General features: G+C 35.5%; 1 protein-coding gene across 4 annotated transcripts in view; it reads right to left on the bottom strand.

The window, feature by feature from the left end:
* The window catches only part of SLIT2 (slit guidance ligand 2), a 361,007-nt gene that overhangs the window by 20,261 nt on the left and 313,155 nt on the right, over positions 1–27,591 (bottom strand). For all 4 annotated transcript variants that reach the window (XM_063107731.1, XM_063107732.1, XM_063107729.1 and 1 more), the window contains 4 exons: positions 22,851–22,975; positions 22,618–22,715; positions 21,209–21,348; positions 4,153–4,246 (listed from right to left, as the gene is read on the bottom strand). In XM_063107731.1, the coding sequence (XP_062963801.1) occupies positions 4,153–4,246; positions 21,209–21,348; positions 22,618–22,715; positions 22,851–22,975 (457 nt within the window). The remainder of the gene's footprint in view (positions 1–4,152; positions 4,247–21,208; positions 21,349–22,617; positions 22,716–22,850; positions 22,976–27,591) is intronic.

Below are 27,591 nucleotides of genomic sequence, written 5' to 3'. Positions count from 1 at the left end.
ATCTATTCTCTTAGCAAGTTTCAAGTATACAGTACATTGCTATTAACTGTAGTTACCATGAGGTACATTAGGTCTCCAGAATTTATTCATCTTATAAATGACAGTTTGTATCTTTTGACCAAAATCCCCCCACTTCACCCATCCCTAACCCCTGGTAACCACTCTTCTGCTCTGTGTTTCCGTGAGTTTGACTTTTAAAAGTTCCACATATAAGTGAGATCATGCAGTATTTGTCTTTCTGTGTCTGGCTTATTTCACTTAGCATAAAGTGTATGTAATCTTGACTAAGTTAATCCAAGTGTTCCTTTTCTCATCTGTAACATGTATATAATAATTTCTACCTCACAGTTTTGCTAAAAGATTAAACAAAAAAACACTATCTGTAAAGTAATTAGTATAGTTTTTATATATAATGCATGGTATTTTTATAGTTCTATATATGTCTTTATAATTCTGTAAAAGTCTTTATGGTTTAATCTGTATTAATTATCCACTTTTATATTTCAAAGCTATTAGGATTTAAGTGAATAAGATAATTAAAAACACCCAAATGGAATGTGGCATTACTGAATGCCGAGGGTTTTGCTGAAAATGGAAAATCAGTACTTAAGAGTTACTGGAGAGCTTACGAAATAAAACAAATGGGAGGATATGCCCTCTAAGAGTGAAGGATTTTCAGCTCTACATGTGTGAATTAAGAAATAAAATGAACTCACTACATAAGCATGCTTGCTCTGCAGCTAGTTGGTTTTAAGGCTAAATCACAAGAAAACAAAGCAAACAGCAAGTCTGAAGTTAAATGGACCCTAAGTGGCCATATACATTCTCAAATAGATAGACAAGGCCTGAGAGGAGGACTTCCATCAATGTTAATGCAAGCAGAGCTGCTGAAGTGCCAAGCATTAAAAGAAAAAAGAAATGCTTTGAAACACCCTGAATTATTTATCTGAGAAAAGAAATCAAAGTAAAAGATAAGAGAACCATGTATTCACCACAGTGTCTGTCTAAGAGCTATTTTATATTCTATTCTTTCTAACTACTGTGTTTCAAGCCCATTAGAATTTGGAGTTACATTATGACCAACATTTTTGTCTTTCGTTTGCTCCTCAGACAGAGTTTCAAAACAAACAGAAAAAAATTAAATAAGAGTCTCCCTTAAAGTTTGTTTTGTAATAAAACCTATCACCTTCCCTTAACTCTACCATCTTACAAAAAGTGAGGAAGAAAGCAAAGTATAAAATATACTCTTTAGAAGCCCAAAAGCTGAGTAAGTAAGATGTATGCTTAAAAATACTGGTGCTGGCATATCATGGTCTAAAAATATCTCAAAGCAATTTAGGAGATATATGAGGTATATAATAAGGCAAGAAAAGCAGAACCAGCTTTGTTAGCTTAGTAATAAGAAAATGAAGTTGCAGTAACAGTACAACTTGTCCAAATAGCATTTGTCAGTAGAGATTTGCTTTAGCAGCTTCATATTTTTTGGGTTTTAAGTCCATTTTCTTTCTGCAACGACCTTTCCCACAATGTAGTTATTTGTAAGGCTGAAGTAACAGAACATTCTTTGACTTAACCTGTTTCCTGCTAAATTACATACAGCTATAAAACAAACTGACGAATTACTGTTGAAAACATTATGTTTCAAAGCTAATTAATCCATAATCCAGTAAAATGCACTTTTAAGAGTATGCAATCTGAATCTGAAGGAATAGAAGATATTTAATTAAGGATTAGACTTTTTGAAGAAAAACTCCCTTACTTTTTAATGGTTTCCTTTTAGTCTTATTAACACTTTATCTTATAATTACAATGCACAAATCCCTGTGAAATCTGTTTAGCAGATAAGCAATTCTGTAAAATTCATCTGACTAATTTCTCTGAGAAATGCTGATATTGTTATGTAAGAGATGCACTATCAATTTGCCAAATTCAACTGTGGGCAGATGAAAGACATCAGGAGTTAAAATAACTTACCACTACAGTGTTTGGTTGAATAAAACATAATGCAGAATTTTGTTCAAAGTAAAAATTTTAATAAGACTTTTTGTGTGTGTGTGTAGGGCTATAAATTTAAATATAATGAAAAGCAGAATCAAACCTATTCTTTTCACTTTCAGTAAGACATCGAATGGAATCAGCAGGTGGTGCAACTGGATCTGTATATTCTAATCCCATTTCACACAAAATGAAGGGAAACCTGCACTCCCATGTTCATCACAGCTCTGTTCACAATAACCAAGACATGGAACCAACCTAACTGTCCATCAGCAGATGATTGGATAAGGAAAATGTGGTATATATGCAATATGGAATACTACTCTGCCATAAAAAAGAATAAAATTCTCCCATTTGTAACAACATGGATGAGCTTGGAGAAACTTATGTTGAGTGAAAGAAGCAAATCACGGAGGTAAAAATACCACATGTACTCACTCATAAGTGGTAGCTAAGGAAGAAAGAAGGAAGGAAAGAAAGACCACAGTGATGCATTGGACTTGCAGAGGGAGAGAACAGACCTAGGGATACAAAGTGGAGCAGGGAAAGGGGGATGGGGAGGACGTTGGGGATAATTCGGTGGAGGACATGGGGTATAATCACAATTTGTGGTAATGGACATGCTGCCAGTATGGATCTGGCCATCACAGCTTGGTCACAAGTGGTGACAATCAGCTTTGTACCCCAAGAATATTCATAACCAATAAAAATGAAAATAAAAAAAATAAAATTTTGGATTTTAAACAAAATTGAAACAAAAGTACATTTTTGAAAGAAAGTCTGAGAGTAAATATTTAATTCAGACTGACCTTTGAAAGGCACTGGAGGTCTGGTGATGTTGACCCCACCCCCTCATCTGACTTAGAATGTCTAAAGATCTGTTTGATAAATATCAAAATCTTAGAGCCCCAACTTAAATCCATCTTCTCTTATAAAACTTTTTCTGACCTGAGTACACTAAGTTTCAATTCTCTGTATGCTATAGCTATTAAGCTTGGATCATTTCACTGATAAGATGAAATATGCGGAAGTGAATACTTATAAAGAATTACAAAAACATAAGATGGTGTTTTCTCCATGTGCCCTGGTCACAGCAGGCACTCAATGAATATTTGGTGAGGAAACAAATAATGCTGCTTGCTAACTATCTACGTAAGCACAGGTCAACTCCTGAATTTGTCTCCGCCATACCCAAGAATCCAGACTATCTTCTGTACCAAACCAACTGTAATATTAATAAACTATAAAACTTCTTAGAGGTGTAAAATGTATTAGAAAAATCACCCAACAGGAAAGTAAGAAACCTGGCTCCAGCTCTGCCAATAAAAAACCTTGAGATCTTTGGGCAGTCATCCGACCTCTCAGGGCCATTGTTTCCTCAGGTTTAAAATGAAGAAGTTGGACCACATGATTTCTAAACCACTGCCAGCTCTAAAAAAGAAGGGTTGCTGTTGCTGGACCCTTAAATACTTCAGGATTGCAGCAAAAGGAGTCATGTAATTTGATACCAAACATATTTCGGGAATTTTGCTGGGTAGGAAAAAGAAATGATTTTGAAATTCTGAGTTCCCTTAAGGGAGGCTTCTACCTAGCATCACTGCAGAGCTTAACCATCCCACACAGGACACATTTGAGGTGACAGGGCACTACCAATCATTACAGTGGGACAATAGGCATGAACGGGGACTGTGCAGGGCAACCTGAGACATATGGTTTCCTACCTTGGATAGTCAAAATATTGTTTCACGTCACAACATTTTCAGATACATGAAAATAAATTCTCTACTTTACCATGGGCTTACCTACAGATAATAAAGCACCTAGTAGATATTACAAATTTAACTGCATTAGCCTTCCAGTAAACTTAAGTAAGCATATTCAAAGGCTGCTTTATTCCATAAACAACTTCTCAGAAAGAGTCATGGAACAAAGGAAACACTCTTTTATTTTTCTTCAGAGTACTAAAAAATAAAACAAAACAAAACAAACAAAAAAGAGTCCATGCCAAATATAAACATTTATTAAGAAGTGTCACTGACACCAGTAAATACATCCCTTTAATCCTGAGCAAAGGTGTGAAGTTAAAGATGGCAGAGGAGTTCCTAAAAGAAAGGTTTCCTCCCCACATTGTGAGTTGGAAGGCAGCCTCTGACTTACTTGTATCCTTTTGGTGTCAGGATGCACTTGGAGTCATGCTGGCAGGGGTTCAAGTCCTGCGCACAGAAGTCCAGCTTCTCCTCACACAACTCGCCTGTAACATGGCAAACGGTGTTAGTCCACAGAGGAAGGGTAACAGGCCTCTGGCCAGCAGGCTGTGTCATGGGTCTTAGAGGTTAACGCAGCTTGTGATTGAAAAAATAAAACAAAACATAAAACAAAACACGAGGCATGGAACCAGAAGATCCAACATCCAATCCTGGTTCTGCTGCTAAATAGTCTTATGATCTGTGACAACACAACTTTGGTGATCTGTGACTTACACGAGCACCTTTAGAATACACTATTGGAATTCAGGGAAAAAAGAAACCTGAATCCTTTTCATTTCTGTTTATTTATTTTATTTTGGACTTTTTACTGAGGTATAGCATAGACCCAAAGGATAAATGATTAGCTGATGAATATTCACAAACTGAACCCACTCAGGTAACCAGCATCTACATTCAGAAACACACTATTTATCAGATCCCTGAAGCCTCCCTCATGGCCCCTTCTGGTCACTAACTTCCCAAGGGTGACCACTATTGTGACAAGACCATACATAGTTTTTGAGTTTGACATAAATGGACTCATTTGCTATGTACCCCTTTATATCTGGCTTATTCTGTGGTTTTATGTTTGAAAAATCCTCAAATCATCAGTCTCCAAGCTCTTACAAGTGTAGAAGAAAAATACATTGTTTCCCTCTTACAGATTATTGCAACAGTTCAACAGAATACTTCTTAGCCACATCCACTGAGACACAAAGAAAAGAGCAAAAGGATGAACAGTCTATAGAGAGAACATACACTTTTTCCATGAGTGTCACCTAGCTCATGAAGGATAATTTTCGTCAAACAATGAAAGCTAAAAGTATAACCATGCAGCTTCTGGGCACTCTATGTTGAATCACATGTCTAATACTCTTAGGAAATTTCTTCCGATACAAGTAACAGTGCCATTATTTCAGATATACTAGGCAAATATAATTTTTATTGAGAAGATGACTTTTCTTATCATTGTGTAAGATATGAAGGTAACTGGAAAGATATCTTACACAATAATATATATGTTTTTTCACCTTTTCTACCTTACCTCTACATTATTTTTTTAATGTTTTATACACAATAAATGAATGACAAAAGTGACACACCTATAGGTAGCAGTTCATTTTCAAGAAACTACTAGAACTGTCATCTGTTCACAGAGTGTGGATTTAAACAGCACTGATTAAAAAGCCAGAAGTTTGCAGAGCATCCCTCTGTTATGAGACCGTCTAAAGTAAATACACTGCTAATTGGTAGAAATAGTTGCTTGACAATGAAATGTGCCATATTATTTAGACCTCCAGGACCTTTTTCTAAGATGCAAATATATAAATTCACTCATCTAGTTATTACATCAATTTGGAGTATAAGTTAATTTTTTTTTCTGTGTCTTAAAATCAACTAATTGCACTGAAAATCTCATACATTGCTTCTATTAGAAGGTTTTCTTTGTCTCTAAACCTGTGATACAAAAGTTCTGACAACATATACATGGTGAGCTATTTTTATATAGGTTTAATTTAAAGTTTTACAATTTTAATTAGTATTACTTTAACTTAGACAACTTGATGGAATTTATTCATTATATTTTAACAGCCTACCATGATGAAATCATTTTAAGTTTTCTAATCAAATTTATCTGGGTGAACTATAGGTTGTTTACAGTAGTCTGTATCCAAGGAAGTTTGTAAAAATTGATGGTGGAGTGGAACTGCTTGAGATACATAATAAACGTCATTCTGTGTATTTTTCATTTTATACCTAAACAATTGTGTAAAAATGATAAAAAGGGGGGGGAGTGTTTTTTATTCCTCATTCACTTTGGTCCAGTCCAATCCAGTTAATCCATTCTAATCCATAGTTCATAAGCATTTACTATATGATACTGGGTCTACAAAGATGGATGCAATGGACTCTGCCTTCAGCTCCAAATCTACCTGCAGAAAAAGCCTGAGTTAGAGAAAGAACACAGAGTGAATTTCATCGCTAAGAGAAGGAAACATAAAGTCAACCTTTTCTTCTCCGTAAGGATTTCTCCATAGACTTGATATGGAAAGGAGGAGTAGGGATACAGTTCTAAGAAATCACTGGCTAACAAGATTGCCAAATATATAACCAACAACTTCAAGACTAAATATGTCAACTTAAATGTGAAAAGTTACAACTTTGTCAGGCATTCCTTTTAAGAATAGAGTACCAGCAATAATAACCATTACTGAAGTTGTATATGAAAGCTCCTTGTGACCATTACACAGCTATACACCTGACTCTGATAAGATTGGTTGACGACTTCAAAATGATTGGATTTTCTTTGTTATCACCAAACATTGTAATGCTGACAAATATTACAAAAGCATTTTTTGCATCCTATTAGTTCCTAACTCATTTTTAAAGCCCAGTCTTCTACCTCATGCTCTTGTCATTTGGGTCTATTCTCTACTTTCTCAATTTATCTCAACTCCATGCCTGGGTTAATGCTTTTTCCTTTGGCATTACTAACTTCCTTTGACAGTTCTGTTGTCAATTTTCTCATTCATTCTATGTTCCCTTCTTTATGAAATTGTCCTAGATCTTTACAACCATTTGTTATCTATCTATAATTTTCATATGTCATGTTTTCTTGTGTCTATCTTATGTTGCATATATATATATGTATGTATGTATGTACTCATTACATTACTTAATAAGCTTTATATAGTGTTTTCTACTGTGTGCCAGACAATTTTAAACACTGTATAAATATGACAACCATATAAGGTAAGATTGCAGGGTTGCACTGTTACATATGGATTTTATATTATTGTTTATCTCATTCCCTTTCCTTGATTGTAAGATCACTGACAGCAGAGAGCCCTTGGCTTACTTGCTTTTGTATCTTCCTAGAGTATGGTATGGTGACATACTTAAATAATAGTTATTGAAAGTTAGACTCATGCTTTATTTTTATTTTAATTTTTATCTATTATTAGCATATTCATTCTTACAAATTGTGGTATTTCTTTATGCCATTTGCCCAACCTATCACTTCCCGAACCCTCTTCCTCCCTCTCCTCCATCTCCATAAGGTAAGGACTCTACCTTGCGGACTTAATTTAACTTGGGTTTCATTTCAGCCTTTAGACATTTCTCTATTTAATTTTTACTTATTCAATTATCATTAGTAGTAGCATAGGTTTTGTGTTTCCCTTTCAACTTTACTTGATATTTTCCCTGACTGATTATATTAAAATAAATATTTTCATTGGAGTATTTCTTTAATTTATTCTAATTATATTGAATTCTACTACATTTGGGGGAAAGGCAGCTTTCAAAATGATGTCCCACCATGATGAGAAACATAGCAAGCCCCCTAGACAAATGCTGGACAGAATATCTGCATCTCAACCAGTAAGGAAATGCTGTGCACGTGAAAGTTGCACTGGTTTTCCAGGAAGAATGGAAATAAAATGCACTAACATTAGTGAGCTAATATATTTTTAGTTACTACTGTTGAAAATGTTCCCCCAAACCTCATAGTACTGAGAGGACATTATGCAGTTTTTACTTGGTTTTTATTTTTGCTATATGTGTAGTCAGAGCTAGTACTGAGTTAGTTGAAAGATAATGGAAAATAAGGGAATTGAATTTGAGTTTTTGATGGTCTGTGACCTGAGATAATATCATCAATGGTGGCTTCCCTTCCTGAAATGAAGTGTGACATGACAGGGCAGAAAGAAAAGGTGGAAATACTCTTTATTCCACTATACATAGTGCTGTAATTGGTTACCCTATATGCAGGTCCTCATATATTTAATTGGCATCAAGAAAGATAAGTCAGCCCATTGGAATGGTTTTAGGGCAATGTGATTGAATACAGGTTAAAGGCTGGTGTCCATGAACTTCCCAAGAGCTTGGTATTTAGACAAACCTTGACTCCATGATCTGGCTTCAACCTACTCCATTAAATCTCAGGAAATCTTATTTATTTACTTTCAGCTCTAGACCCCTAAAAGTCCCCAATGACAAAGCAACAGTGTGGAACACAGTGGTTGACTGGCATTTATGATTTCACTTTTGGTTGGATGAGCAAAATAATTTTCCCCATGATTCTAGTTTTCCTCATTCTTGTTGATGAGAGGTTAAAGGATTGTGAGTAGCTGCATACATGTCTGTGTTTTGGAGAGAAAATGGGGAGTGGTTGATCAGGGGCCTATTGTTACCTCTTCAGGATAACAGAAGTTAGTGAATGACCCACAATAACAGTAATAAAGGTTGTTAGTAAACAATTCCTGGGCATGCCAGAACTTTCTGAAAAAGAAGTACCATGTGTCCTAAACAGAGGCATCTTTTTGGTAACAAAGTCACATCTCATTCTTAGATCATCTCTTCCTGACTGTGCCTATCAAGTTGAGTGTGGCACACAGTGAGACTGGAAATGGCCAAGTTCTACAGTAACACTAACACGAACTGTGATATGGAAAGAGTGACAACCACCTCCCTAAAAGATATGACTTCTCAAAGGCCCACTTTTGAGGAGGAGATGTTATTCATTACTTTCTGAACATTTGTGAACATGGTTTTTCTGAATAATTTTATGTAGTGGTAATGTAACCATTTATCCTGACATGCTCAGGACAGTCCTGGTTTACACCAATTCTCTCAAGGTAATTGTCAGTAATGTCCCCATGCACTCACACAAGTGCCTCGATCTGGATGTCAAATGTTATTGTAACCTTCTAGAGGGAGTAGTAAAAGCTGGATCATCACAGTAGATAACGTTCTGTTTGAAGAGTAAACCCACATAAAGAGATCCTCGAAACTATGCTTACTGGGTAAAATGACAATTGGTTTGCTGTGTTACTTCTTGGAGTGGCCTTCTGCAATTTTATGCAATATAAAAGAGTTGACTGGTTGTGACCCAGCATTTCCTTACTGGTTGAGATGTAGATATTCAGTCCAGCATTGATCTAGGGGGCTTGCTATGTGCCTCATCAAGGTGGGACAACATTTTGAAAGCTACCTTTCCCTCAAATGTAGTAGAATTCAATATAATTAGGAAAAATTAAAGAAATACTCCAATGAAAATATTTATTTTAATATAACCAGTCAGGGAAATACAACCACCACAACAAAAACTGTGCCCATTTTGATGATGCTTATACATGACAGGAGGAAGAAAAAGATATTATTCCAACAATTTTCCAAGTAAATATAAAATTGCCTCTGTGATGAATGCTAACCAAGTGTTCATGGTATTCTAGAAGAGGGACTGACTCTGAGGGAGGGCAGGAGAGGCTTTCCAGAAGAAGGGAAACTTGGAGGTAAGGGTAGATGGGGTATGGAGCACTGGCAAAGGCTCCGTGTAGGAGGCAGCGTGGGCAATGTGAGCTCTGGGGGACAGGGAATAAGCCTGGAGAGCGCTAGAGACGGCCACAGATGCTGGCAGAGGACCTGTGGGAGAATGAGTTTATTTTACCAGCAGTGGGCTGCCATTGAAGGTGTTAAGATGGGGGATGGCCAGAAGACATCTGCACTGTGAGAAGAACATTCTAGCTCTGATAGAGGATGGATTGCAAAAGGGCAGATACACATGTACAGGAGAATGATAGTTTGGGCTCAGGTGGTAGCAGTAGAGAGATGGATGGCCCGGAGAGATATTTAGGAAGAAAAATAGACAGGACTTTGTGATGCATTAGTTGAGCTTGGGCAGAAGAGAGACAGGGAGCTGTCTGGGACTTTTAGGTTTCTGGTATGTGTATCTGGAAGTATCTTTCGGGGACACAGAGAATGCTGGAAGAAGACCAGGTTTTCTGGTGCAAACATCAAGACTTCTAAATATAGTGATGTCGTGCTGTAGGTTGAATTGTGCCTCCACCCAAAAAAAGATATGATGGAGTCCTCCAGTAACCTCAGAACGTGACCTTATTTGGAAACATAGTCATTACACAGGAAATCAATTTAAGATGAAGTCATTAGAGTGGGCCCTAATCCAATATGGCTGATGTTTTTTAAAAAAGTGAAATTTTAACACACAAAAGACTTGAATAGAGAAGATGGTGTGAAGAAACACAGAAAGAAGCTGAGCAGAGAAGTCTAACTTTCCCTCACAACCCTCAAAAAGAACCAGAACTGTGAACACCTTGACTTCAGACTTCTGGTCTCCAGAACTGTAAGACAATAAAAGTCTGTTGTTTATTCCACCCAGTTTGCTGTATTTTGTTATGGCAGCTCTAGCAAACCAATACTGGTGATAAACTCCATATTACTGGAAGTTTACAGTGGGAAATAAAACTTTCACCTTACATAACTATTTCTTTCTTTCTTTTTTTTCCTGTTTTCTTTCTTTCTTTTTTCTTTCTTCATTCTTATGTTTCTTTCCTCTCAAAGTACCGTGAGTCTTCCTTGAGTTGGACCAATCAAACCTTGCCCCTCTGTTCAAGGGGTGTTAGCAGTAAAGATGTGCAGGACAGGCTCTCCAAACAATAAAGACGACTCTCCTCTTTTTTTAGGGTATTAAAGATGGCAAAGGCAAGAGAACCACAAACTACTGTGTTTTGCAAAGGGGAAGAAAGTGAGTGCAATGCCTTGTTTCATCAACTTTACAAAAGTTTGAAGATTACCTTGAACTTTGAATGACAGCTACAATTAATAATAACTACTAATATGTGTACTATCATTAATTATAAAAATAATAATTTCAGAGGTGCTTTATTAAATTGTCTCAATGACATCAAAATTCATGACAACTAGAGGACACCTCATTTGATTTATATTTCCTGCACACAATCTCAAGTTTCTTAACCATATTTTTTTTAAAAAAACAACAAAACTGGTTTAACTCATAGCATTGTTAAAATCTTAACTATAGTGATTCTTTGGCAAACGAATGAATAATGAGGATATTATATGGTCCATGGGAGATAACATTAAGTGTTTCCTGAAATGAGTAAGAATACTGTAAAAGGAAATTAATCACTTATAATGGGATTAATTTACATGTACTTTCTGAGAATGAGGACTTTTGATTTGACCAAAGAAAAAACTACTTCTGTTTAATTTTCATAACAGTGTTGAGGAGGAAAATTTTTTTGAGCTAGATATGGCAAGTGATTAAAGAATGACTATGGCAAACCTCTTAATTTGAAGAAGTTACAATATGAAAAATTCAAAGAAATAACATAAACACCTAACTTTCCACTTTCCCTTAAGTTTCATTTCATGATTGAGATATGGACAGCATCCTGGACTGAAAACTGGGCTGAATGGCAATATTATGTTCAATTTGTTCTCCTTGTAAATTAAACCATGTTAATCAGAGAGAGGGAATTTTTGAAGAGTTATCAGATGAATGATAAATTGCATTCTATCCACCCAAAATTTGGGCAACAGCATGTCTTGTCTAGTCTTGATTTAGTCCTCAAAGTCTGCTATGCAGAAAGTAGGTTGATCATTTTAAATAAGATTTCTAGAATTTTCCAACTCAAATCACTGTTTAAAATATTAATTTGTTTCACAATAAATGGAGCAGGAAGAAAAGGTACTCAATTAATAATAGATTATCTCTATTCAATTTTTCTCAAAAGTTAGCCCTTTAAATTCAGGTTGTATATGTCTACAACAGAAATAGCTTTAATACCAACACCTTGTGTTGCTGGACCACTTAATTGCTGCTACTGTTGCTAGCTTCTGGTAATGTAACTAGATTAGTTTCTTTAATAAAATCTGAGTCCTTTCCGGGGACCATGAATGTATGAAGGGGGTGTGGAGGGTTCTGGGGCTGGTACTGCAGTCTGGTTTTTGTTCCTATACATAAATTGCACCAAAGTATTTTTTTTTTAAATGAGAAAGGGTCTTTAGATAATAACAGAGAAGGTACTTAGGACAGCAATCTAAATAACTGAACCAGAATTCTAGAGCTAAACTTAATCAGTTATGACATTTTCAAATATGCTTGTAACATGGGAGGAAGTCTGGTTGAATTCCTGACAGAATCCCCAGGACACTGATTTTTGGAGAGTCAAACACATCACATCGTTCTTCAAATATTTGCATTTTGAATTCTTGCTTGTCTCAAGAAAAGCCTAAATAAATGGCACTAATTTTACTCTATTGAATTAGCTCAGCAAGGACGGGTATCAAAATAAGCAACTAACTGGATACTTGAGGGCAAGGAATACCCTTGTTTCTATTTTTGTCTCTCTCCATTTCCATTGCATTCACTAGCAAATTGTCTGGCACAAACTAGGTACTTGATGAAAAAATGTGAAAGATAGCACTTATTTGCTTGCTTCTTGCAGCAAAATGATTTTTAAATGTTAGTGAAGGAGACCCAGATGGCATAAAGGACAATGTGAGGAAGCAGAGAGAGAAAAAAGAAAACTGGTAGCAGGCTTGCTTCTGTTCTGAGATCTTAGCCTGGGCTAGATGGGGAGTCTATTGACCCCCAAATACCCCTACAACGTCTTCTTCCCAACAATGACCATCCCAATAGGAAATAAAGAGGATGAGCTCAAAGATCAAGGAATTGTGAGTGTCAGCACATAAGGGGCATGTTTGAGAAAGGTTATGATAAATGGGCCTGCATGTTTCTCATTACCAAATTTGATAAACTCAATGCAATTCTTATAAAAATTTTACACTTCCTATTTGTTACTTATTCATATAAGTAGAAACAACCTCTCTCTCCTCACAGACCCGCAGTGTGGCAGAGGCAATGATGAACTGCAGGAGAAGGTGGACATAACTGATGGGCTTGTGTGGGTCATTCCAGGACCACTTAACTGAATTGGACCTGAAAGAAAATTACATATATTTTCTCCCCTTTTGCCAAACCAGCCCAGCCCTATTTGTTACACACTCTACTCAGGGTTATAATCCCAGGCACAGAGCACATTAACACAGGCAGATGCCCAGTCTCCAATCTGGAATATTGAGTGTCCTTAACAGTGGCGATAACTATATTTGACTTTATTTCCATCATTAGGTAAAGGATTACTTATGAACAGCATGTTTCTGTTGGTTATTTTTTGAAAAGCTGGCTCTTCTGAGTATTACTTTTAATAATCTGATGCTTTTTTACTTGCATTCACTATTCTGAAATTTGTCCTATTCATTAGAAATAATTAACTGATCTTCAAAATATGATCTACAAACTTCCCAGGCCACTATCACTTTTCTAAACTTAATTGAATGCTGTTTTTTGTATAGAAATGTTGGGAACTGATGTTGAGGGGACTTGAGTTCTTGAAGATACATTAGTCACTGATAGATGTCCTCTTTGCATGAAATACATGCAAAACGGGACACATGTATCCTTGGGATATTGCCACAGAGACACCACATGAGATAAAGTTAGTCATAATTCAAAATAGGAGGGCTCAAGAAAACATGATGTAAATGTAGATACTTAGATGTTTCAAAGAAGAAAAATCATTTTCTTGTTCTAACTTTTCTTTTCTTAATGATATAAAATGAGTTACTCAATGATGCTTCTCTGCCAGTGAGTTTGTTCAATGTTCATATGCAGAAATAGTGTTTCTTTTTACTTAACAAACCAGTGAAGTAGCTATATTATATTGTTAATGTTCTTGGGATATGAGAAGTGTTGGCTTTGCACTGGTGAAATATCTGACCTGAACTGAACTTTCAGTGAAGAATCAAAGACGAAGAGCTTGCCTGGGAGACAAGGGTAATGGTTTATGGATTTGTGTATCACTTTTAATGCTTAGCACGATGTCCTGCATGAGATATTTTCTCAAAAAACATCTTATGCATTTTTAAGTGGAAAAACTTACCTCTTCAAATAAACAGACAGACCAGGAGGTGTTTTTCAGTACTTCCTCATTGGAACACTGAGCCTAAATATTATATATGAGCCAATTCCAACAGAGACTGAAACTCCAGATAAAATTTGACTCAGTTTTCAAAATAAATAGATCCAAATTAGACTGAATAACAGTTAAGTAAAATCGTTGTTCTGGTTAAACAGGCACTGCTTGTTAACTAAAGAGCAAACAGAATCTTTAAAATCTTTTCTGAGATTCAAATGCATATAAGAAAACTTTTAAAGGCTGGAAGATGAATGTGAACCACACAACATGGTGAGGCTGCCAAAGTATTCTCTCTAGTTAAAACAGATTGCAATTCTAGTTTCCCTTATTGGAGGCTCTCAGGTATGTTCACCACTATACTGATTTTGATATAAAGCCTTATACTCTGCATGTAGAATTAATAACCAAAGGCACCACTAATATTAAGAAATCATGAAAATTTAAGATATATACAAATCCTAAAAATAAGGCTGAATCCAGGAGTTCTTCAACATTCAATATCTCCTTATACTAGGTGAGTATGAAAAGTAAAATTTAAAATAACAGTAATATGATAAAAACAGAGACAGTACTGAAAATTATGGGGAGAGAAATTTCCTTCACACACATAATTAACAGTAGGTAAAATTTTCTCTATCAAATTTCCCATAAGAAATCTACTGCCACTAGGAATGGCATCAAATAATCTAAACCATATCACTGTAGTGATGATGGTTAGAATTAAATGATGCAAGATTTCAACCAGTCATACAGGGCAGGCCCCGACATTTCTGGAGTATAGACATTGACCATTTTAAAGTGTTTTCCTGCACATTCCTACATGTTATTCTTAAATGTCTGTGCAAAGTAGGACAAATGTTTCCCAGAAGGAAAAGTCAAGACTGGGCGAGGTCCCAGAGTTCATAAATATTAGCTCTCAAGTTCCAGGCTGAGAAACGTGGGTTTTTTCCATTCCCTACACAAATTGTCACTTGCCCTATGTGATGGAAGATAGCCTAGTTCTCAGGGGAATTAATTAATTATTTGTATAGGCATTGATTAGGTGATTTCTTTTTCTTCTTGTCTAGATAAAACAGATTGTTTGTCCGTGCTTGAATTTTGTGGCTACAGGTTTACTCTTCCCAAACATATCTATGGACAATTGTGTACAGCAAGCTGAAGAGACAGCAGGGAGAGCAGAAGGAAAGCTTTTTGGGTGTAAACAATTAGGAGGAGCCACTGTGCTATATATATGAAAAGAAGCCAAGCCTGGAAGATGGCAGCAAGTAGAAAGGGATTGGTTCCCGTGGAAGGCCCCCAAATTGGAATGCAAGCCTTGGGGTCAGTTAAACATTGGTTTGCACCTGAGCCCCTACTTACACGGTGTGTATCCTTGAGTAGTGCTTTTTTTCAAAGTTATTGCTCAAATTTTTATTGCTCATATCTACAGAAATCTTTTAAATTAACAGCATGCCTACTAATTATGGGGTTCTTTTTATTTCAGAAAATCACCCAAGGTGCTATAAAGAAACCAAAATTCTATTTCTAGTTAAGTTTTGGATTGAACATATAGAGAACGGTTTGACTGCTTTTAAAAGCACATTCAGTCGGCCACAAATTCTTGGAAATAAAAGAGATCTTTTATAAACATAAGCTTGAAATTTAGTCAACACATGAAGCCACATGATGATTTAAAACACTGTCACACTGCCAAACTTGTTCATGACAGTATATATAACTATTTAAGTACATATTCTTGTGACAGAGTAATTACTATTGTATTTCTCATACAGACACAGACCTTAGACATCCCTGCCCCAGACCAGCAATTGCATTAGCACTAGTAAAAAGAAAAGGTGACATTTGACCAAGGAAGATATTATATGCATTAATCCACAAAGAATAGCATGTTATATTTTTACATTCTAAATATAAAACCATGTTTTCATGTTTTTCAGATTAACACTGTGTGGAGTAAGTGAGCAAACACAGTTAATTACCCAAGCAATGCAACAGAAAAAAAATAAAATAAAAAATGAAGTCCTTAGCAAGAGAAGACAGAGAGAGCTGTTATACATTTCCATACCAGCCTTATAATCATGCTGAAAATGCTTCATATACAACTGGAACTATCAAGACAAGCACATATTGTGTTACTTTTAGGACTCCATGCTTGTACGTGGTACATGAAGGCTTTTGGCAAGCTGAATGACTAAAAATCTAATAAGTTAAAATTTTCAGTCTCTAAGATAAAATTTCATGAAGACTCCATAGTGATTCCCCAGACTTGGCTATTTCGCTAATAACTCTATGACTCCCTTTCCTGGGTCCTGAGGTATTTGGGGAACCACATGGGCCACATTGATGTCAATGATTAGATATGGCTCTTCTTATGCTTTTAAAAATACTGCCTCTTACTCCTGGCATTCCATAATATGAATTTGACAAAGTCATTTTATAAACCAACCTGTGGGCTTTGCAATATTTATTTTATACAAGGTTTCAATGGTTTCAATAAACACATCTTCAAATATTTTTCATGTTTCAAATTACCAAAGATAGTGGTTCAAAGTTAAGAGAAAATTCCTACTATTTAAAAAATGTTCTATTTACAACCTACCTACTAAACTAAATGATCTATGTTTTTCATTATAAAAATAATACATATTCATGATATCTTTAAAAAAGTAAAAGCATATGGACAAGCAGAGAAGAGAAAATATTAGTACCTTTTTTTAGCCATCCCTTCTTCCCACTCAGAGAGTTACTATCATGGCCTTCTAGAAATTGATAAAGTGCATTTCAGAAGCCCACTTTATAGTGTTTGGCATAGCTATATGTATATCAAGGATCCGAATGACTGATTTGACATATTGCTTTCAGATCTCATATTTTGTCAACATTCCTTTTACCATGTACACACAACGAAATCTATGTAGCTTAAAAAGAAAGAGGGAAACTAAAATGAAAATCATAGTAGACTTAAAAGGCAACTAACCTTTTTCCACCTCATTCAGATTAGCAGCTGGCAGCGACAAAGACAGAAGAGACAAAAGACTTTTTACATTGCAATACAACAGCAGAGCACAGGGAGCCAATGAGCAGCATTTACAACAGAGAAGCCAGGGTGAGAGCGCAAACTGAAGCAAGGCTTAGATTTCTTACCTACAGCCGGGCAAACACACAGACATAGCAAAAACGAGGCAAAAGGTAAACACCATCACAGGGAGCTAGAGATCTGTATCTAAACCAGGTGATGTGACAACCAGCAGCTTTACTGTTAAAATTTATGCTAATGGTTGGTGCATGAGCATCATAGATTTGGAAAACAAAGACATAACGATGCAAAATGGAAAATAAAGTGGTCTGACTATTTTCCACAAAATATATTTTAAGATCAATTTTTATGGAAATATTCACATTACTGAATTTATGTAATCCCATTAAGCAATATGAGGGCTTAAAATGTGGTCAACTTGGATCATACTTCTCTGGTTCAGTAAGAATAGGGTTAATTAAGACACACAGTCTTGACATAGCGGATGCAGGATTCTGACTGTTGGGAAACAAGCAGAAGGACATTTTTCAATTCAACACCTAAACTAACTCTAGAGCCTAAGAAAAGGTGTCCATTTTTCCAACATTACAGGGGTGCCATATTTACAATTTTCATTTCTATAGGTTTTAAGTTTGTGTAATTTAAAGAATTCCTTGAAAATTTACCTCCAAGTAATGTCTGGTTTTTAGAAAACGTAATATAATGACTAAAGAAAAGCAAAACCAAAATCAAAACCAAAATTTATCAGGCTAAAATTAAAACCCTAGAATTAATTTTTAAATCATTCTTTAACAATTCTGAAGTCCTACTTTGCCAGTACATAGCACAGTGATTTTAATTTAAATCATCGTGAATTCAACTTTTGAAAAATTAACTTTATCTAAAGAATACTAACAATCAACAGTCATATATTATACAACTGGAAGGGAATCTGAAGTAGATAGACAAGATTAGTTTTGATGACATGGGCAGGGAAGGTATGGCAAAGTTTAGATAACAGAAAAAGAGTACTGGCCCTTATAATTCATGTTGTCAATCCCTGGAGCAAAAAAGAGCATAGAGTTTTTTCTTTTAATAAATCAGTAACCATTTACTGTGATGTTTTGGTCACTCTGGGCTTAAATAAAGTTTGATAAATTTCCCAATAGTGGTTCATTTTATTTTGCATATTTCTAGCCATGTTTTATAGCCTGCTCATCATGTCATGATGTCCCTGTCAAATTGCCTTCAGATCTCTGAATTTTCTGTTGACATTATGTCCATTTTGACTCTTGACATAGGTGCCAAATTCAAAAATCTTCATCGTCATAATTTACAGTCTTTTTCTATGAAGTTTTATTTGCCGCTATTAAACAGAGTTTATTTTCTCATTGTATGCCTTTGGGATACAGAGTAAAAAATCTTCAAAGGAAAAAGCAACTTGTGACTTGAATGATTTTTAAACAATGACAACTTTATTATATTCCTCGAGCACAGCAGGGTTTCTGTTTCCAGATCTCATGCTCATTAATCAGATTCCAAACTTAAAACAATATAGTCACATTATAAGAAAATTCCCCCCTAACTACAGACTTGGATGAAGCAGGATATGAAACTCTAGTATCCCATATATACTTTCCTCTAATTAAAGGCCACTTATGTGCCACTGATGTCAGAATCTGCAGATGGGTGTTTGGTATTTTGTAAATGAGCTCATGTCACATATGTGCAAAAATACTACAGTTAATAGATTAACTATAAATTTGCGCCATTTAAATATCTTCTCTAATACCAAACTGTCAACTCTTCATGTCCCACAAGACCCAGTCCAAAGTTATAATGGCAATATCTTCATGCTGTGTATGCCATACACTTTCTATTGAGTCCAATATTTTTGTTGATCCTTTGCCAGAATTAAGGCAAACCAGTATTTGCAATAGATATAAGTAAAATGACTAAAAGTGTCTCAGTTCTCATGGAGGTCCAAATGGCTCTTGACAGATAGTCATGGCAGGTTCCCTCATGACAGATTTTATAGATATCAAATTTTGGCTAAGAAGTGATTTTGCTTAGCTTTGCATTTTTATGATATGTTTCAAAGAAAGACATCTGACATAGGTGGGAAGTGAGGCTTCATAACACTTTTCAGAGGAGGTTGCACTGAACTGAATCACTTAGGATAGGAGACAATGTGGCTAAGAGGAGCAGGTGTGGGATGGGAGCTTGGGAAATGAAGAGTGAACAGGTAAGACAGAGACGCAAGAGAAATGGATAAGAATAAGGAATAGCAAATCTAAAGCCAAGCAGGGGGATATCTGCAAACCAACTCAGAAGAGTCTACCACCTTATGTAAATTATGATTAAAAAAACACATAAGAACCTGAATACATCCATGCTCCCAAGCCTAGGTTTTCATTAGGAAGGGGATATGTATGTAAATTCCTGGTTTCTGTGCTCAGGAAGGTACTGGCTAGCCACAGTGTGCTTGAAATGCTTGGGTACAATTTGTCTGGTGGAGTCAAAGTAGGTTGGTTTTAAGAGGCCTCTGAAATTAAGTAGGTTTTTAAGCCCTTCTTATAATGGTCAGAACGATTATGGAAAGAAAGAACTATTTTATCCTAAGAAGGTAATAGGTAATACATTTTAGTGTAAATGTTGAGCTTCTTGTACAAGTCTAAATCAGCCAATTCAGTAAAGCTCAGATTCTCAGGGTAGCTCCAAGGGCTACAGAATCTGTGCTTGCAGGCTCATGGCAAGTATCTGGGGTGTGACACAAATAATATCTGTGTGAAACAATGTAATCTTAGCTATGTACCACCTAAACTCTTTCCAGCCAACTCAGAATAGGTGCGTGTTGGATACACTTGCTATCCTTCATTAATGCTAAATGTTAAAGAATGCTCAAATTCTTCCCACTAAGCAGTCTAAGGGCTGTATACATATACAGAAGAACACGTGGTGACACAGCATGCTGAAATTTCTACTGGAAACTTAGCATGACATTACTTCACATGACAACAGGTGTCTTATTGGTTTTAAAAAAAAAATCAGACCATGGAAAAGGCAGTCTCAGAGGCACTTAAACAGATCTGGATTGCCAAAACAAAATCTCATTATTCTATCTAGTATTTTTCCATCAAGTAAAGTACTTAGTAAAATCCAACAAGTTCAGGGAAAATTTAATTATACGGATGTCTGTTCTTCTTTCACTTTTAGAGATGTTAACTTCAATCGCCTACATAGTTATTTCACCCTTTGATATTCTTAACTATGTATTATATTATATGGTAATAAATATAATTAATGAAAAGCACCCAGAAAAATGAAAATGGTAACTGAATAGAGCAATAGGATCTACTTCATTTTTTCTTATGAATAAAATGTGTAACATTCTCTTTACCTCTATCAACTTTAAGTGACTTATTAGGGAAAAAAAAAGATTAATAACTATGAATTTTCTTATTCATAGCCACAAAAATCAAACAGATGTTCTCACAAAATTGACAAGTCATGCACTTGATGTTGAGTTTATAGCAAATGGTTTGAAAAGAGAGGAAGTTTAGTGATTTGGATAGTTTTATAAGATTTATCACCCAAAAAGACAAAATGTCAGAAAAAAAGGGGATGGTCTCATTAGATTATCCAAGACGGTCAATATCTTCCTGACTGAGTTATATTTTGAAGGATATAGGTTAATAAATGCAAACAATCGCTACTGAAGAAACAAGTATGAATATGAGTAATCTCAAATGATTAATTATGTTTTGTTATGTAAAGAAATGCCCTCTTTTCACATATGTATTGATGGGCTGGTCTGCACAGAAAACATGGTTTGCACACAAATGCCATTGATTTGTGGGACTAGAAGCTTCAGCATGATAGCTGTATTTTTTTATTATTTTTTTTTTTTTGCTGGATAGCATGACTTTATGATAGATGCATGTGTTTGAACTAAGCATGCTGGGTCTTTTATTTGGTTGGTTGAAACCATCTTTAAGTCCTTCTGTTATGTACATTACATGTAATTTCCAAAATACCTAGCAGTTATTAAATAATACAATGGTTCAATAAACCAATATAACATAGTGCCAGTGATGCTTTGAAATGGATACATAGATTGAAGGCATATTTACTACTCTTCGTACCTGTATACTCAGGTGGGCAAAGACATGTGTAGTTATTAATTCCATCAACACACGTAGAATTATTTTCACAGTCATTATCTTCACAATCATCAACATTGACTTCACAATTTTCTCCTTCAAATCCATCAGCACAAATACACCTGTGGAAGAAAAGAAACAAAACAAAACAAAACATCTTTTAGCTGCATTTAAAGCCATGTGGTCTAAATATTGAAAAAATCACAAATAACACTCATCAGTTATAGAGTTTTAACTACAAAAAATTGATTTTTAAAATGCTTTTAAATGACATGTTGTAAGCATTAATTTAAGGTAATATCCACCAAACCAGAAACCACTCAAAAAAGCAAATTTATGCTGGCTGCAAGATGGCAAATGGCTCCACAGTCTTATAAATCAGTATACACAACATATTTGCAGGTCTAAAATACAAGCAAAGTTTTACTCCATAGCCCTGGATATCTTCATCTCGAGTTGGGCTGTAATAAAATAGCTTATGCTTCTTTGCTCATAAATGAGGAGGAACTGGTTCTGATTTTAAAAATTACAATATCTACTACCCCATGTGTAAAATTCTTAAAGTCTTGAAACAAAAAAAGAAATCAGAAAAATAAGACTTTTGTCTTCCTTGCAATTACAAAATGAGAATGTTCTCTTTAAGTTAAGTCTCAATAAGTACAGTTTTTCCCCTGGCATAAAACATTGCACATTTAATCAGGAGTCAGGATCAAAATAATCTTTGAGTAAAGTCTAGATGGATAAGAGACAATTTTTTTAACAGAATGTGGAAATAAAGTATATTTCTTTTAAAACATAACATTTCTAACACACTTTAGTAGTAGATTAACATTCTTATGTGAAATTATTAGTGTCATTTAATAAAGAACTCTATTTCAAAATTCACGAAGTACATCTGAAGTAATTGTACCGTATGATTAAATAACCCCAGATTTAAAATATTCACAGCATGTTTGTCTAATTATATTGTGGCTTAGAAGTGAATCATTAATTTTGTTTCAATGGGAACTACATTTTATCATTACACACTGTCTGTTGAAGCAATAACTAAAACAACAGATGAATATGACTTGCAGTAGAGGACTAGCTGGCTATTAATTAGCATAATAGAACCAATACTTTGTCTTGCCCTAATCTGACTTATTAGTCATAATGTGTGTATGTGCATGTTTTTTAATTTTTTGATTTTGCAGCATCCTGAGCTAAGAAACACTGCAATGTCTCCATTTGCTTTTAATATTGCAATCTTTGAGAGGAACCAACACATATTGTCTTTATTCTGAAATTCTATTTAAAATGTTGCCCTTTGATTTGAAAAGAAAAATGCATGTTTGCTTAGTTACTCTTGCCTCAACACTTTAGACACAGAAGATCATAGACTCATGACCTACCAGAATCCATCTTTTTCTCCTTCTTTTAAGTGGCAAGTTCCTCCATGTTTACAAGGGTTACTGATGCATGCATGAATTGGGACATCACAGTCCTGACCCTAGAGAAAAAAATGGGCAAGCATAGTTAAATGTAAACAAAATAGTTCTCAGTGCATAGAGAAAGCACAGTAGAATAATGAAGAGACACCAAGGAAAGCTGTTTTCAGACTGTGGTTCCCACAGCATCTACTTGCCTTGAAACCATAGGGACAGGTGCATCGGTAAAAGTCAACTGGATCACTGTTACAGGTGCCATCATTTTTACACGGATTTGATAGGCAGGGATTACATTTAGCTAGAATATTGACATCCACGGGACCTAAAAATTAATTGAAAAATATGAGAAGCTGATGCTTCCTATTTTTAGTTCTCTTAAAATTATTTCTGTGCCTTAATGTAATAGTAAATTTTGTATAAAAATTATTATTGGTCATATATCTATATGTGTTTCTCTTCCCTGACAAAATCAGAAATCAGTATCATCATATTACACTCAAGAATGTAACAGGAAGCCTTCTCACTGGGAGTTACTATGAGAGTCACTGAAGTCAGAGTGGGACTCCAGGTTGGTAGCTTAGGTGGTTAGTATGTGATATTGATGACATCAATATCACAGGGTGAGTCCCTTCATGGGCCGACTAGCTTATGCGGAGCATTCCATGACCACTGCCTGCACCTTAACCTCAGCCAGCCTCTTGGGAATACACACCACTGGTCCCAGAGAGGACTGTGTGTGAGGGTGGGGTGAGATGGGAGAGTTTTATGACTAAACAAAGCTTCATTACTTCAACTAAAAACACAGTAGAATGCATCTGTCCAGACAACATTAGCTCAGCAGTGTTACTTTCACATAGGAGATAAAAAACAGTGCCACTTTTATGTATATGAAAATAAACCAAAAATGTCACCTCCATTATGTTCTCCCTCATATCCTTTTATTAAATTTATTTATTAGTTCATTAGCACAATTCATGATCGATGAGGTTTCTATATCTTCCTCTTTGAGAAGAAAACCATTGAAATGATGTTCACTTGCACTCTTACATTTTGGAACACACCATTTAAAAATCTCCTGACACATAAAAAGTCTAGATAAAAATGCAGATTTAGCTGCAGCCATTTTCCTTTGTTCACACATATTCATTTGATAAATGGCTAACAAGGTGGGAATTGTACCGTCCACAATAAAATTACGTCCCACTGATGTTACTTTGTGCACTGTTTGAGAGAACTCACTAGACTGCCTTTGGAAAGTGTGCCTGATTAGGACAGTGGCAAAGTGACATCTTTATATATAAAATATAAATATTTTATAATGTCAACATTAATTATATTTCTGCTCTCATCAATCTCTCTGTAGCTTTTTATCTTCATTGGAACAAGCAGCAGATTTCATCACACACAATTTCCAGCAAAGTTATCGGGGCAATTGAATAGCATGCCTTCCCCGCACCCAACTATCACTGCTCTAACATTCTACGGTACCTTCCCCCCAAAGTTGTATGACTTCTGCTAATATGAACTACCTTTCCTAAAATTATTCTACAGCTTATGGGTGTGAGTTGTTGGTCCACTGATAGGAACTCACACATGTAAGAGAATGTGAATTAACATGGCAGCCATAGTGACACTTCATAACTTTTCACGTCCCTTAGCCTGGGAAATACCAGCACATATTCAAATAATGGTTTCTGATTAAAATCCACTAAGTGGATAGTGTTCTATATTGTTCAGTTTTTCTATAAACAAAAAATCCTTGAAATATGTCTATGCAGAAATTCCTATTTCTTTTTAACCATTTGGAAATGGATGACAGTTCTGGGGAGAATCCTGATAAAGGCAAGGGGGTGCTTGTTTCTAGTGGTACCTCAGTTACTGGGGGAGACCATGCCAGTGTCCCCTCCATTTTTTCTTTGTAACCAGAATAATTAATGCAGTCTCCATACCAAATTATAGCTGGGAATTTTCTGGGATTAATTCTGAAGTAAGCCTCATAGAAATTTAATTTATCACCTCCTCCCACCCCATTTATTTATCAATTAAGGGCTAAAGTTTAGCTATTCAACACACTTAGAGAAATGAATGATGGCCCTTAGTGAAAGCAGTTAGTTAAATGAATGTTAATACCTCACAATAAATGATTTGTGTATGCTAAAGTTATCATATTTAGAAACAGCAATAGAAAAGAAAATGTCTCATTGATAGTGGATCCCTTAGCTAGGCTAGAAGAATACAATCTAACTCAGAACAGAGGGGCAGGATGAAGTGGCTAAGAATGGACACGAGCAAAATAACACATCAGTGAATGCAAGGACTGTAAACATTCATAGGGCCACTTTCTAAGACCTTGAGAAAAAATGTCTTTTGGTCTATTTTCATGCTTTCAACCTTGTAAGACTACGTATGGCTTAAATAGAGGAGTTCGGGGTTGGTATTGTCTAAGTTCATTCCATGGAATGTGACATCTTCCAAAAATTATGTTTGGATACATAGATGAGAGCTAGAGATAGTTTTAGGGAAAACAAATGAATAGATTTTGAAGAATTTCATAGAGTATATAGGTAGCAAAACTTCCAGGCTGATGTAGTCCCTGGCCAGTTTACCATATAGTCAAGATTTATTTAATAAATGTCCACTGAACCATATCTGATTAATAAGCACTATCTAATTTTTCTACTTGTTTCCAGGACCAAATTTGATCTCCCATATAGCCAATTATGCTCAATTATTTTCATATCTGAAATTTCTTAGGAGTGTATGAAGGGAGATTGTTGCCACCTTGTAAATGTTCAGTTTAGCTAAAAGAATCAAATAACAAGCTTTCTCATGTACACAGGACTCTCTGACAATTTAATAAGCCTGCTGACCTGTTTTGGTGGCTTTGGGTTTGAGAATACAGTAAAATATCTAGTTCTAACTTCCTCAGGTTGGTAAACATGACTACTGCAGCTACCATTCCATTTGTTTCTCCTTTTTTCATATCCTTCTTTTAAAGTCAGTTCTACTAAGATACTTTATTTCTAGCACTTGAGTTTGAGTGAAGGGCAATCCAAAAGATGTCTGTAAGTTACATAAATTCCAAATAGCAGCATCCTCTGATATCTCTAAATGTCTTACAATGATAGAATTCCTTTTCCTATTTTATTGAGATTGTAATTCTGCTCAACTAAAAATCCTTCGTATAACGTAATTCTTACATCTGCCCAGTTTTTCTAAATCTGCTTATTTTTGTAGTCTAATCCCTCAAGACTATATCCCTTGTATCTGATCTCTCCTCTCATGCACCTTCCCATCCATGTTGCCCCTCTTTTAAGTCTATCTTCTATCTGCCTCCAATTCGTGATTCATTTTCCACCCAGTGCACTTTCTTGGAGCCCTCCTGTAATTCTCATATTCAAGGGGGTGACATCTTTAATCTGTTTACATAAGGACATGATATCAGAGCTAAAGGGAGATTCTAAATAAAGTCTTCATAAAATGGTAGAACTAGCACAGCTCTCCAGAGCAAACTAACACTTGTAGCATTTTGCCCTATGTGAAAAGAAAATGTCCAGGAACATGAATCAGAAAAGCCTTTTAGCATATTATAGTAATCATAGTAATAACATAGCATAAATAGAATCTGAAGTCCATCAGCCCAGTGTAGTAACCCAGCTTTGTCACTTAAGTGTGTGGCATTAGGATAACTGCAGACAGCTCAATGAGTTGTTTTAAGCATTAAGTGAGATGCTAATGAATGTCAAGCAGGGAAGCTAGAGAGACCAAGTTCAGAAACCACAGCAAGTACTGACAATTTTTTCTATACTTCCAAAGAGTAGGGGGTGGAGGTGGGGAGACAAAAGTGGTTTACTTAAAAGGAGAAAGGGAGTCCTTTGCTTGTTTGACCAAATTTCAACACAGACAGAGACAGATGAAAGCTTCTCATTTGTCTGTTCATCACAAGTACACCTTCTATATATGCTAAGAGCTGCTGAAATTTGGGGAAACTGTAGAAACTATTACGAAATCCACAAGGAATGAAAGTGGGCATCAAGAGATAATTATCCATTGGGTAACAACACTAAGAGTTAATGATTTTATGTTGTCAAGGGACACAACTGTGACTTGTAAATTTGGTCTGGACAAGCACCAGAAATAGCAGTCAGCTTTAAGAAGTAGAAGAGGTTCGCTTTGTTTTTGCATTCCTGCTTGGTAAAGAACTACAGTCATTAAGCTTTTCTCCTTCCTAAAGCTAACTAGTTCCAAGAAATGTTAAAATATTGACAACAAATTAGCCTTCATGAGATGTGTGCTACAGAGGAGAAAAGACATCTTGCTTCAAGGATACAGATACTAACTAATGTCACTGAAAGGAAAAAGGCCAGACTAGGCTAACTGGATTGAATAAAGATTTGGTCTTGACTTTGTATCTATAGTATCAGCTACTTAGATGGAGATGTTTAGCTTAATAATTCAAATGGGAAATGAGAAGAAAGTTTGGCTAACAATCTGTCTCTGTCAGTTACTTTAATCTTTAATGGAAAAACTGCCAGACCTCAAATCCATTAAAGCTTGTAGGCAGACTTGCTTACTCTCCTCAAATCACTAGTTATGCACCTGACACCAGTATTGCCACCCACTGAGAACTGCATCTCACTTTGATTTATTACCAAAAGCTCCAGACAAAAATTTCTAACTATCTCCCAGAGTTTTCCTTCAGCCTGGCATCCCTTGGAAACATGAGTCAAATGACAAAATCCTCTAGCACTGCCCTTGTATAAAGTCAGAGATATATCAAAGACAACTCAGGAAACATGTAAGGAATATTTAATGTTGTAATATTTAATAACTAACTAAAATGAAGTATTAATTTAAAACCAGCAATTCTATGCTCTGCTGCCTATTACATGACTGCATTTCTTAAACATTAATATCAAATGTCTATTTGTTAACAAC

Source organism: Cynocephalus volans, chromosome 9, assembly GCF_027409185.1.
Source record: "Cynocephalus volans isolate mCynVol1 chromosome 9, mCynVol1.pri, whole genome shotgun sequence".
NCBI classification, from domain to species: domain Eukaryota; kingdom Metazoa; phylum Chordata; class Mammalia; order Dermoptera; family Cynocephalidae; genus Cynocephalus; species Cynocephalus volans.
This window is presented reverse-complemented; position numbering and strand designations above follow the sequence as displayed.